The 12,374-nt window shown below is 49.1% G+C and overlaps 1 protein-coding gene across 3 annotated transcripts in view; it reads left to right on the top strand.

The window, feature by feature from the left end:
• Window positions 1-12,374, top strand: part of LOC106736731 (protein argonaute-1) — a 46,627-nt gene that overhangs the window by 19,423 nt on the left and 14,830 nt on the right. For all 3 annotated transcript variants that reach the window (XM_019488253.2, XM_059729613.1, XM_006269876.4), the window contains exons 3-14: window positions 1,119-1,239; window positions 1,931-2,112; window positions 2,548-2,684; window positions 3,107-3,241; window positions 3,673-3,760; window positions 5,607-5,754; window positions 6,055-6,174; window positions 7,441-7,563; window positions 8,520-8,653; window positions 10,194-10,378; window positions 11,004-11,163; window positions 12,126-12,216. In XM_019488253.2, coding sequence (XP_019343798.1) covers window positions 1,119-1,239; window positions 1,931-2,112; window positions 2,548-2,684; window positions 3,107-3,241; window positions 3,673-3,760; window positions 5,607-5,754; window positions 6,055-6,174; window positions 7,441-7,563; window positions 8,520-8,653; window positions 10,194-10,378; window positions 11,004-11,163; window positions 12,126-12,216 — 1,624 coding nt within the window. The remainder of the gene's footprint in view (window positions 1-1,118; window positions 1,240-1,930; window positions 2,113-2,547; window positions 2,685-3,106; window positions 3,242-3,672; window positions 3,761-5,606; window positions 5,755-6,054; window positions 6,175-7,440; window positions 7,564-8,519; window positions 8,654-10,193; window positions 10,379-11,003; window positions 11,164-12,125; window positions 12,217-12,374) is intronic.

A 12,374-nucleotide genomic window follows, 5' to 3' on the forward strand; every position in this document is an offset into this window, starting at 1 on the left:
AATTTGCATTAAGTTTCTTCTGTAATTGCCTGTGTCCAGGTCCCAAGAAAGTGCTGGGATTTTTTTGCTGCAAAATCTATTGGGGTTAATGGCTTTTTTTGGGTGAAATTCCAGTGGATGGTTCTCTCTGAGAGAGCATGAGCCTTCATGTTTCCACAGTAGAACTAACTGTTTTCTACTTCAGTCCCCTACGACCCGTGGGCCAGGCCATATTTGCATTCACAGGAAAGTCTGAGGGTGTCTAAATTTCACCCTATATATTTTACTTCCCTCTGGCTTATGGTGGGTGTGCATTGAACACTGATATCTGCTTTTTGAGCCTATGCTAGAGCCCTGCTGATTTCTACAGGCATGGCTGTCCAGCAGCAACCACATTCTCTAGGAAAAAAACAGGCCAATTACAGCTGAGTTTCTTCTTGGAGTTAGCTAGTGTGTTTGAAGTCTAGCATGCTCTGTGCCCAGGGTTGTGGAATGGAGACAGGACTCCAGATGGCAGGCAAGCAGACCTGTAGTGTCTGTATTTGCCCCCTGTGCTGATGGCACAGGAGATGCTGGACTCTGGCACAGTCCCTTGGAGCAGCTGTGCTATTTTGGCAGATGTCCCAGACATAAAAATAGCAAGTTTCAGACCTTGGGCCAGTGTGAGGCTTTGACCCCCAGCAGTATATTTAAAAGCTGATCTTGGGAGGTCAGCAAGCAGATGCTGCTGCCATTGCCTGGCCTTTTGGCAGCTTGTCTGCACAGGGACACCAATACTGTTCCCTGCCTTGCTGGCATGCTGCTTGGGGCTTCCGCCAACTTGAGTGTGCAGGTGCCCATTCCCACATACCTTGTAAACTAGTTATACCATAGCTGATTTAACAAGGTACTGGCAAGGCAAGCATTTGTTTGTCTGAGGGACCTCCTGTCCTGGCAGGATTTTTCATAGCTGGACTATAGGCAACAACCAGATCACAAGACCACTTTGGTGTAATAGTTTTTGCAGGGGGGCAGGCGGACGGCTTTGTGACCTGCTCTTTTCTATGAGACTAAACTGTTGGCAAAATAAATTTTCCAGTTAGCTTTTTCTTTCTCTTCTCTTTTTTTTTCCTTTCTCTTGCTCCTACTTTTCTCTGTAGAGAGGTGGTGGAATATATGGTACAACACTTCAAACCTCAGATCTTCGGTGACCGCAAGCCAGTATACGATGGGAAGAAAAACATTTACACTGTCACTGCTTTGCCCATTGGAAATGAACGGGTGAGAGCTGGGTGCGGGAGCCTGTGGATGGTGTCCTGGTGGCGGCAGAGAGGAAGGGGGTGAATCTCTCTACTTGCTTCCAGAAAACACATGTGTAGAAAGATACAACGTCAAGGCTTAGAAACCTATGAAACCTGAATAGAAGAAGCTTGGGGGTGTTGGGAGAGCACGCTGGCCATGCTGCAGCTGAAGAGCTTGTGGTTGTGTAAAGCACACCCGTGTCTATGCAGACTAAGCCTAAGTGGGGGAAGAAAGGGGTTAGATCTTTGCTGTTTAGTCTGTGTCACAAGGGAAGCGTCAATGTTGCCATCTTGCTGTTAGGGGACACCAGAGCACAGGGTACAGTGCACCCTGTCAGGCTGGGCTCTTTGTGAACGTGCAGTGAGAGACGCTTCCTTGATGACACCGGGGGCATGCGGGGGCAATACCAGAAGCAGAAATGGTTCAGGGACCTGCCCAAGTCCATCCAAGAGGTCAGTGGCAGGACTAGGACTAGGACCCAGGGCAGTACTCCTTCCTGTGGCTGTGCTAGGCCGTGCTGCCATTCCTACATGCACCCTATCCGAGTGGAAAGCCCCGGGCCCCGATGGGGGAATGGAGTGGGTTTACAGTGGTGTGGGGGCTTGTTAGGCTGCAGCCTGCCTAGCAGCTTCCTAGTGACTTGAAATACTCTTGTTGCCTCCTGGCTCAGGTTGACTTTGAGGTAACAATTCCGGGAGAAGGCAAGGACAGGATCTTTAAGGTTTCCATAAAGTGGATGGCAATCGTGAGCTGGCGGATGCTGCATGAAGCCCTAGTGAGCGGGCAGATCCCCGTCCCTCTGGAATCGGTCCAGGCGCTGGATGTGGCCATGCGCCATCTGGCTTCAATGAGGTAACCTGCTCCCCAAGCTACGTGGAGGGGGTAGTGTTTGGAGCAAGAGTGACTGAATCTAATGGTGAAGAAGGCTATCAGGAGTAGAACTCTGTACAGAGAGATGTCCGGGGTGCACTCATGGTGGGATCTCTGGGGCAGACAAGGTCACATTTGATAGTTGGGATTCTGCTGACTTGACGGCTGCTGAGTGAGCCAGTGGTTCACGTGGGTTTGATAGCAGTGAAGTAGCTCCTTTTACTGCTTTGAAGAATCATTACCCTGTGCTCTGAGAAGTCTGTCAGATACATTTATAGCTGCTCCTTGTGCACTTTCTTTCATGTGGTTTAAGCAAGAAAGCCTCTTCAAATGATTCCTGCTGGCCTGGAGGCTGCCTTGTTCCCTGTTCCTGGCATAGGTTTTATGATTCAAAGCATCATTTCTTCTGACTTGCAGGTACACTCCTGTGGGCCGCTCCTTTTTCTCTCCCCCAGAAGGTTACTACCACCCCCTTGGTGGGGGCAGGGAGGTTTGGTTTGGATTCCATCAGTCCGTCAGGCCTGCCATGTGGAAGATGATGCTCAACATTGACGGTAACTTGCTTTTACTGTCAGCAAAACCCAGTGCCACTTCATAGCTCCCTCTTCCTGTTCCGATGCACCAGTGATGATAGCCCACAGAGGCAATGCTGTAGAGTTCCAGGTTCTTCCTGCAGAGGTGGGGTTTACTTCTAGGTGCTGGGTAATAAGTGTTTGCATTGAGCTTGCACCAACAAATCCAAGCCAGGACTGTTGTACAGTACCTGGCATGATAGGGCCTCCTTCTGACTGAATGGTTCATGGAGGGTGTAGGCTCTCAAGACTTGGGACAGGAGAAGCCAAGCACAACACAGCAGTTAAGGAGTGTGTTTGAGGACCTGCCCTTAAGCAGGAGGGCTTGCTGTGTTGGCTTCTGGTAGATATTTTACTCCACAAAGGGAAGGGAGAGAAGTCTTAGTGTCTTGACTTCCTTGCAGTGTCGGCAACGGCTTTCTACAAAGCCCAGCCTGTGATTGAGTTCATGTGTGAAGTGCTGGACATCCGGAACATTGACGAGCAGCCGAAGCCCCTGACGGATTCACAGAGGGTGCGCTTCACTAAGGAGATCAAAGGTAACAAGACGAGGCAGCACTGGGGACCAGTTTGCACCCTGTGAGTGGGTGGGTGGGTGGTGAAATGGCCCCAGAGAGAGAGTGACTTGTTTAAAGGGGCTGTATGATAAAATCTGTGGCCTGAGGCTTGGGAGATTGTGGATCTAATCCAAGCTCCTCTACAAATTCTGTGGGACCTTGGGCAAGGCAGTTAATCCCTTCCTGTCTGTAGGTGTGATGCATAGGCATGCCTTGAATTTAATTCTTAGCATTCTAGCACCTCCTAACTGGTCAGCACATGCTTGCTTCCTAGGGTTGTTTTTTGCACGCGTGTTCTGTCTGCAGAGGGTTAATTAAAGTATGTGTAATGTAGAAGGGATTTGAGTGGAAACGAACTCTGTGCACAGCTGCTCCCCGTATTTACCAGAGACTTGTTCTATCTCTTGCATCAGGTTTGAAAGTAGAGGTGACCCACTGTGGGCAGATGAAGAGGAAATACCGTGTGTGTAACGTTACCAGGCGACCAGCCAGTCACCAAACGTAAGACGGGTGGGAAGATGCCTTTGGAAAAATCTCTAAGCTCTTCTCCTTGTTACTTAGCAGCTGCTGGCCATGTCATTGAGATGCAGAAGGAAAACTCTAACATGTGACAGGAAAAGGAGCTGCGTAGTTTTAGTGCTCCCCAGATGCTCCACACAGGGTGGCTTGCCTGTCTGCATGTAATGTGCTATACATGATGAGAGATGGGTACTGGTGAAAGGTATGCTACAAGCTGTCCATGCTTGTACCTCCCTGCATTTGATTTTCTTCTCAAATCAAAAACAGTGTTGTGCAGAACAGGAGCTTGAATCCTGTTAAATTCCCATGTGCAACTCTGCAGGCATGTTAGAGATGTTGCACACAAGTGGAGACAGTGCCTCCCCTCCAGAGCTTCAGGACTCGCCAGTACAGCTGGGCTCTGTAGAGGTCTGTGAATTGTAGCAATAGCGAGTCCGTAGAACGCTGGGTGTGGAACTGGCTCGTGAATAGGCTGTGGTTGGAGGGGGTTCCTGCATCAGTCTCTGGCGACTATTTGCCTAAATGTGTATTGCATTAGGGCAGCACTTCAATCATTGCTTCCTCAGCCTATCTTGTCCTGTAGTTACAGCTGGTCACAGTATTTGGCCTTAAAGAAAGTTTGCCTTTTTTGGGTAGTGCCACTGGGTTGTTGGGCTTTTTAGCAGGGAGAGAAAGAAGGGGGGTTGAGCGATCAACAGCAGTTGTTTTTGAAAACCACATTATTTTGGTTGTTGCTATACACAAAATGGACACAATGAAAGAAAACCTTGGGGGAGAAACTCTTTTCCTCCTAGTATTTCTCTTTCTTTGACCAGCCCTAATCACTGCATCAATGCCATTAAGTTTCATCTGACTTCGCCATAGAGCTGTCTGCCGTGTTGGGAAAAATGACATGCAAAACATTGGGAAGAACAGATCCAGGGCAAGGCAGCATCCTTTTGGAAGGGCTGCAGTTCCCCAGCAAATCTCCCCCGTGCTCCTCTCTTCAGCTCCACGAATCCCTCTGGGTGTGAGCCACTTCGGCTCGAGGTTGCTTCTGTGCATGGTCCAGGATGCAATACAAGAGACTTTACTACCCCACCCAGCACTCTGCTTCCAGTCAGCTTCTGTGTTCCTCTAGAATCTGCAGTTTGGAGGTCCCTTCCATTTGAACCATTGACCCAGAGAGCCTGGGCCAGTGCTGGAAAATGTGCTGCCTGCACAAGGGATTCACAGTGTGTGTGGTGTCCTAATTCTGGTCCTGTTGAGAATACTGGGGCAATTCTGAGTTCTCCTGAAACCCTTTATGGAGCTGGGGAACAGCTAGCACTAATGGAGCAAGGAAGTTGCACATTCCTGTCCTCAGTGAGATGGCAATTCTTGATGTCTCTTGGCAGCAGGAGTTCAGGTTTTAGTGGTTTCCAAGTGCTGCAGTCCCCCTTCTCTGGTCTCTCTTGTGCTAGTGCCCTGTTGCAAGCAGAAAGAAGTTCATCTGTCTCTGAGCCCAGCTGTGCTGCTGCAAAGGGCGGCTGAGCAAATGCAACCCCCTGTAACTGGCCGTATTTCCGTGTCCTGTGCCATGGTGTCCCATAGTGGAAGGTTTGCCCTTTTTTTAACATGGCTGGTGAGAGGAGCATGTGGGGTGCGAACCTCAATGCAAGCCCAGGGTCAGATTATACCTACACTGACATGCATAAGTGTCACCTCTTGCTTTCTGGCTGACTCCTTTGTCATTGCTATCAGGAAGCTGTTGGCTTCCTGCGCCCCAGCCCAGCCTTGGGCTTCAGAAATATCTAAGGTTTCTTATCTGACTGGATGCAGCCTTAGCCGTTTTTTCCCCCTCCTCCAGGTTCCCCCTGCAGCTGGAGAGTGGCCAGACTGTGGAGTGCACAGTGGCTCAGTACTTTAAGCAGAAATACAACCTGCAGCTGAAATACCCCCACCTACCATGTCTGCAGGTTGGCCAGGAACAGAAGCACACGTACCTGCCCCTGGAGGTGAGTGCCAGTCCTGCATCCTGGGCCTGAGGCTCTCCTATGGCCTCTTGGCTGAGGCTGGGAACAGGGGGGATCAGTTCATAGTCACTGCATCTTGGAAAGGGTTTGGGGAGGTGGCGTTAGACCTTAAGCAGCAGATCCAGTCAGCCTCAAACTTGAAGGGCCCAGCTGTTACTCAGGGCTGTAGCAGGGATCATTCGCGCTCTCAGCCACATGGGGTGGGTGTAGGTTATGTGGTTCTGCTGCCCAGTGGGTTTCTAACATGCTGCTGTTTGCTGTCTTCTGTTCTCCACCTTACAGGTGTGTAACATTGTGGCAGGCCAGCGCTGCATCAAGAAGCTAACAGACAATCAGACGTCAACCATGATAAAGGCAACAGCAAGGTCCGCCCCGGACAGGCAAGAGGAAATCAGCCGCCTGGTATGTAGCACCTGCCCCTGGCCTCTTCTAGGAGGAGAGCTGTGTGGGGAGAAAAAAGGAGCTTTCACCCAGAGGACTAAAAGTCCTCTAGGGGATGGGTGTCACCTATTATGAGTGACAGAATAGGCACATTATGGCTGTGAACACCTGTAACCTAAATTGTTTTTGAATGGGGACTTGTATGCTCCGGAGTGACTTCAGCTGTTGCCATTTTAGCTGTTACATCTGTCTCCTCCTATAGCAGTGTAAGCGAGCTACATTTGCTGTAATTTTAACCCTGAATGTAACCCTGAATTATCTTCTAGTGATATACCTTGAGTCTTTTCATACAGTCTTGCTGAGCTTGTTCCTGGCTGTCTCAAAGCTGGCCACCCTAAGTATCGTCAACAACTATAAACCATTCAAAAGGAATTAGTGGCACAGTCTGCTTCCTCTAGTAATATGCAATGAATGTAGAGAGGAAATCTGTCTGAATGTAAACTTGCACTCAATAAAGCCAAGTCTGAGTGATCATGGAAACTGCACATGGTGCAGGGACCTGATTCAGGGCTTGTCATTGATGGACTCAAACCAGAAGAAACTAGAGCTAAGAAGTGAATGGAAGGTTTGAGAGTTGCAGGGATAGTGTTCACGGGTAAGGCTTGCTTTCAGTAGTGGTACTTCTTGCTGGCCGTCTTGGAGACAGGCTGCTGAAAGCAGTGGTCAGGATGCTATAATGCTGGAAGGGATGCTTAACTCTTGGGGAAAGTCAGCATATCAGGGAATTGAAGAGCATTTAGTGTAGCTGGCTCATGGTGAGGAATCAGGTCATGGCCCATTACTCTAAGATATGATTCCAAGCTCCAGAATCCAGTGAGTACTTGTTATTTCTGCTGGAGCTTTTAATGTCGGTTTCCTGCCAGGCTGAACCTCTCCTGTTAAGCCTTAACTTCTATTCTCCATTGCACTGGAATGAATACAAAGTTATTCCACTGGGGTCAGTACTGAGCAGATTTTTCCCCTTTGTTTTCAAATACTTGCCAGAGACTTTAGTTTCAGAGCATTAGAGCGGCTTTTGCTTTCCTCTCCTTGTTCAACAGTGTCATCTCTGAGCAACAGCCTTGTCTTTGCTCAGGCCACTCTTGGTGAGATCAGTCTGGTCAGTTTTGAGTATGTGCGTAGGTACCTCTCTGTCCTGCTCTCCCAAGAGGGGCTAAATAGTTAACTGTCAGGATCTGAACTGGTGTCTCTCTTAATCCTTCCTCCTGGCCTTTTCTTCTCCTCTAGATGAAAAATGCCAGTTACAACCTAGATCCGTACATACAGGAGTTTGGGATAAAGGTGAAGGATGACATGACGGAGGTGACCGGGAGGGTCCTTCCTGCGCCAATCCTACAGTATGGAGGACGGGTAAGCAGGGGGCACCTTGGCATGGACACATGTTTGTCCATCTCAAGACCGTTGGGAAGTCCTTTTGTCACAATTTGGAGTCTGGAAAACTCACTGCTTTGGGGACTGATGTGTGGTGCGTTAAGAACAGAAGCAAACCATCTAATCTTTACACTGGGGTTTCAAGGCTGGGATTTTCAAAGCAGCCTTGGATAGTTACAACAACAAATCCATTTGCAAATCCTGGTCTCTCACATCAGGAATATATTGAAGTACAAGTAGAGCTTATTGCGTTCTCCTCCCTTCCCTTCCTTTTTAAAAGAAGGCTTCTCCCAAATCAAGCACAAAGGGTGCTTTAATCAAAGCCACAGGTGGCTTTGTGGATGAATTCTTTGGCCTTTCCCCACTGCAGATCCAGATCTAAAATCTGGAGCTTATCCGTGTGCTGATCCCTGCCCCTTGGTTTCCTCCAACCCATTGTATGTGGGCCTCAGAACCTTTTGAGACCAAGAGGTAATCGTCGCACAAGGCCACTCAGCAGTCAGACGGGAATGAGCTCAGGTTGCATTCAGTCCAAACTAGGTTTGACTCACTCATGGAAGAGGAAAAATGCCCTTTCCGGGTTCCAAGCCTCTGATCATCCAGTTCCAAAAGCCTATGAAGGGCTGGGAAATTTTTGCAGTTGAGTGGTTCTTCTTTGACCAAGGCACGTAGCTTGCTGCCGGGGGCAGGCTTTGTGACTTGGTCACTGGAAGGGTTTTTCTCTAAGTTCTTTTCTGGCTTTAACCATAGTGGGATCGAGCTCTTCCCATCGCTCTACAGGAAGCCATGTTGCTACATTCCTTCCCATGCCAGGGTGACAGGCTTGGGGAAGCCACAGGTTGCCTTTTCTATTGGGTAGAGTGCACCTCAGATCTGGGTTTGTGGTGCCAGCTGTCTGTCAGTGACTTGACTCCTTCTGGATGCTTGCCTTGCAGAACCGGGCGATCGCCACTCCCAACCAGGGCGTGTGGGATATGCGCGGGAAGCAGTTCTACAACGGCATTGAGATCAAAGTGTGGGCCATCGCATGCTTTGCCCCTCAGAAGCAGTGTCGAGAAGAGGTGCTGAAGTAAGGAGCTGGGAGTGGCAGTGGGGAGGGGAAAGCCAGAGCAGGCATCACTGTGCCCAGATGCTTGAATAAAGCGACTTCTCAAAGAGCCACCCAGCTTTTCTCAACCCCCTGCTCCTCTTTTAGTAGCTGGAAGCTTTTAGATTTAAACTTCTCTGCTTGTACTCCTCAGGGTTTGACAGTCAGCTTTTGTCGCCTTCTGTCTGGCAAATGGGAATTTCTTGCCTGGTTTCAGGCTTACCTTGGAATTCAGTGCAGCCCCTGGGTTTCCCTTCTGCCCCCTTCAGCACCTTCTAAACCTTCTAAACTTGAGCCTCCTGCTGTGTCTACCTTATTAAGGAAGATTCAACCTTGGTAGTCTGCTCTGTGCTGTGGAATATGAAGCAACAGGGCTGTTTCTGCCTTCATCTAAGGGTAGAAGGGCTCTTTAAAAAGGCAGAGTATATTTCCTCCCCCCTGCTCTCCTGAGCATTTAAACCTTTGGGGGTGCATCATCCATGATGCTGTTTAGGTATGGGCAGGGGTGCACTGGCAATGTGTTGTAACCCTCCAGAGCTGGCTGCTTATTTGGCATGTCTCTAGAAGCCCCAACACGGACTGTCAGCTTCTGAATTCTTGTCCTCTGGGAAGGCTTGAAAATTCCTGGGTTCTGTCCCCGGTAAACAATCTGGTAAGACTGAGAAGTGATAGTTGGCCTTGTGTCTGGCAGTGCTGCTGGTGACTTGGGGTTGTATTGGGGACTAATCCTCCATATGAATTCCCACATGAATCCAGCTCCAAATTGCATGCTTGCTGGTCTTATTTCCTTGCATATTGGCCACTGCCTTAATCTGCACTTAAATTCTTGGTGCAGCATTGAGCTGTAGACGTGCTATGGCCACTGGCTACAATAGCTGGGACAGTTGTAAACAGGTTTAATGGAGTTGCTGGGATGCTTGAGTTAATGCTGATAAAAGGGAGGTTGTCATTATGTAACCTCAAAAAGGCAGAGCAGCATAACAGAGCCAGCTGGAGCTGGTGGGCTATGGGGCTCCTTGCTGGGATGTTTGAAGCAAATAAAAAACTTAACATTACACAATAATCTGACCGCATGCATGTGCTGAACACTTAAATGTCTGAAGCTCAGTGATAGGTGAATGACTTGCTTCAGCTCTGGCAAAATTATGGGACTCTACCAGCCCAGATCAGTTTTATAGAGTGATCTTGCTCAAGAGAACTCCTTCACCTGTTAGAGCGAGTTACTAGCTGTGCAGGCAAGGAGACCTTTGCTGGACTGGAGCCATTCAGCCAGCAATGGCTTGTTCCAGCCATTCTGCACTTTGCCCCTAAGCATGCTGAGTGCAGGACTGGGATGAGGTACCCTTTCCTTTTTCCATCTCTCTTGGGTATGCTGGTTCCTATGAAAACCACAGGTTAACCAGAGCAAGGGGAATGGAATTGGCTCCTTTTCCACCCTGTGCTGCAGTGTGCCAGCTGCAACGGTGTAGGTCGGAGGAAGAATTTGCTCAGGGATTGACTTGTGCTTTCTGTCCTGGTGCAGGAACTTCACAGACCAGCTGCGCAAGATATCCAAGGATGCAGGGATGCCAATCCAGGGACAGCCATGCTTCTGTAAATACGCCCAGGGCGCAGACAGCGTGGAGCCCATGTTTCGACACCTCAAAAACACCTACTCAGGGCTCCAGCTCATCATTGTCATCCTACCAGGGAAAACACCAGTGTATGGTATGTCTATGAGGGACACCCCGGGATAGGGGATGGAATACAAGAAATGCTTGTAGTCTCTACAATGCCATTGTGCAAGCAGCTTCTCCTATGACACTTCACCTCCCAGCTTGAGGACCGATTTACATTGAATGTTCTGCAGCGAGTCCTGTCTCATCCCTTATAGCCAGGATGGTGGATAATTTTCCACCTTAAATAGCAATATTTTTCATGCTGAAAGAGGATTCCAGTGAAAATAACTTTTTGTTGGGATCAGAACTACACTCAGACTTTCAGCACCCAGAGGTTGAAATGCAATAAATGAAGTCATAGTCAAATACATGGAAAGGTAAAAGCCAGGGGTGAAGGGAGATGCGGGTGGTTTTTACCTTGCATTCAGGACCTCTGTCTTCTACATACGTGAAGTCCTAGCTTAATAATGAGGTGGTGGAGAATAATTGTACCTGCTTTATGGATGGGTAAGCCGATTGCCTGGAGCCCCTTGCAGCTGAGTCTGGGAATAAAACCTAGGAATCCTGGTGCCAGAATCCCCTTCTTCCTCTTCTAGCTGTCCACAGTCTCTCATTAATGTCTAGTTAAGCAAAGCTGCTGCTGGAGGCTATTCATGCTCTGTCTGTGCCCACAGCGGAGGTAAAGCGTGTGGGGGACACACTCCTGGGGATGGCCACACAGTGCGTTCAGGTCAAGAACGTGGTGAAGACCTCTCCACAAACCCTCTCCAATCTCTGCCTCAAGATCAATGTCAAGTTGGGTGGAATCAACAACATCCTCGTGCCTCATCAGCGGTACGTACATGTCCCTTGTCAGTAGTGTGGCACATCCTTCCTCTGTTCCTATAGGCTTTCCCTTGCTTTAAGGGCCCTGTATCCCAACTCTTCTGCTGTGGTAGAGCAGGGCACAGTCCTGAAGGGGTGCTCCTGCTGGAGAGTGCCACTGGGCTTTCTCTTCCCAACCCCTGCAGCCCTGGGATGTCAGGATCAAGCTGGGATGTCCACCAGAGTTCACTTGCTAAGAGCAAGTCTCAGCATTTTCTTGAGCTAGTTCTAACATGGGAAGGGTAAACGGAAACTCTTCTCTGTAGATCAAGAGCACTGCCTCTAGAATAGTTCCTTCATGGTGGCTTGTTTAATAAACCCAGAGAACAGATGCAGAAGGCTGGTGTAAACTCTTCCAGAAAGGAGTCCCCCTGACAAAACTGGTTCTGTATTTCCCCCTTGGTCATTAAATTAATGTATATAGTAGTTTGAGAGTAAACCTAAGTACTTCCTCCCCATGCAGATGGGGTGGGCTATGAGAGAGAGACTACATACTTAGCTTTACATTGTGCATAAAGCTAAGCACATGTCTAAGCTCTTGCTGGGTAGGGGCCTAAATGTCTGGTTGTAGTCCGTAGCAGCATTCCTTTTTGGCTTTGGGTATCTGGTGAGCAGGTATCTGTGGTCCCAAACTGATAAGCAATATGGTTTCACAAAAGACTTCCCTCCCCCCACCAAAGCCCTGAGGCTGGCTGGCTGTGAGGGGTGGGGTGGGGTTTGTTGTGCCTTGAGCAAAGGCAGATGTAGGCTCTAAGAGGAGGCTGAAACCTTTCTCTGATTTAGTTGTCACATCTAAGCAAGTCTGAGTGCAGGGGGATTTCTCTAGTACACTCTGTCACTCCATGTCCATCAGTGTCTGGGAATGGCTAATGCCAGTGCAGTTTGACTCTAAACCAGAGCCAATACTTCTGCTGTCTCTTCTTTCCAACCAGCTCAGCCGTCTTTCAGCAGCCAGTGATCTTCCTCGGAGCTGATGTCACTCACCCGCCAGCAGGAGATGGGAAGAAGCCTTCCATCACAGCCGTGAGTTCCCTTCTGGCCCATGGGAGCAGGGTGGTGTTGCTATCTCTAGCTGCCTTTTGGAGAGGGGTGGGTGTAAGCCCCAGGTGTCACTGGCAACATGCATCACTGGCAAGGGACAAGAAGCATGGGGAGGGGGCAAGGGACAAGGGGCCATTTGT

The sequence above is a fragment of the Alligator mississippiensis genome, chromosome 6, assembly GCF_030867095.1.
Source record: "Alligator mississippiensis isolate rAllMis1 chromosome 6, rAllMis1, whole genome shotgun sequence".
NCBI lineage: Eukaryota > Metazoa > Chordata > Crocodylia > Alligatoridae > Alligator > Alligator mississippiensis.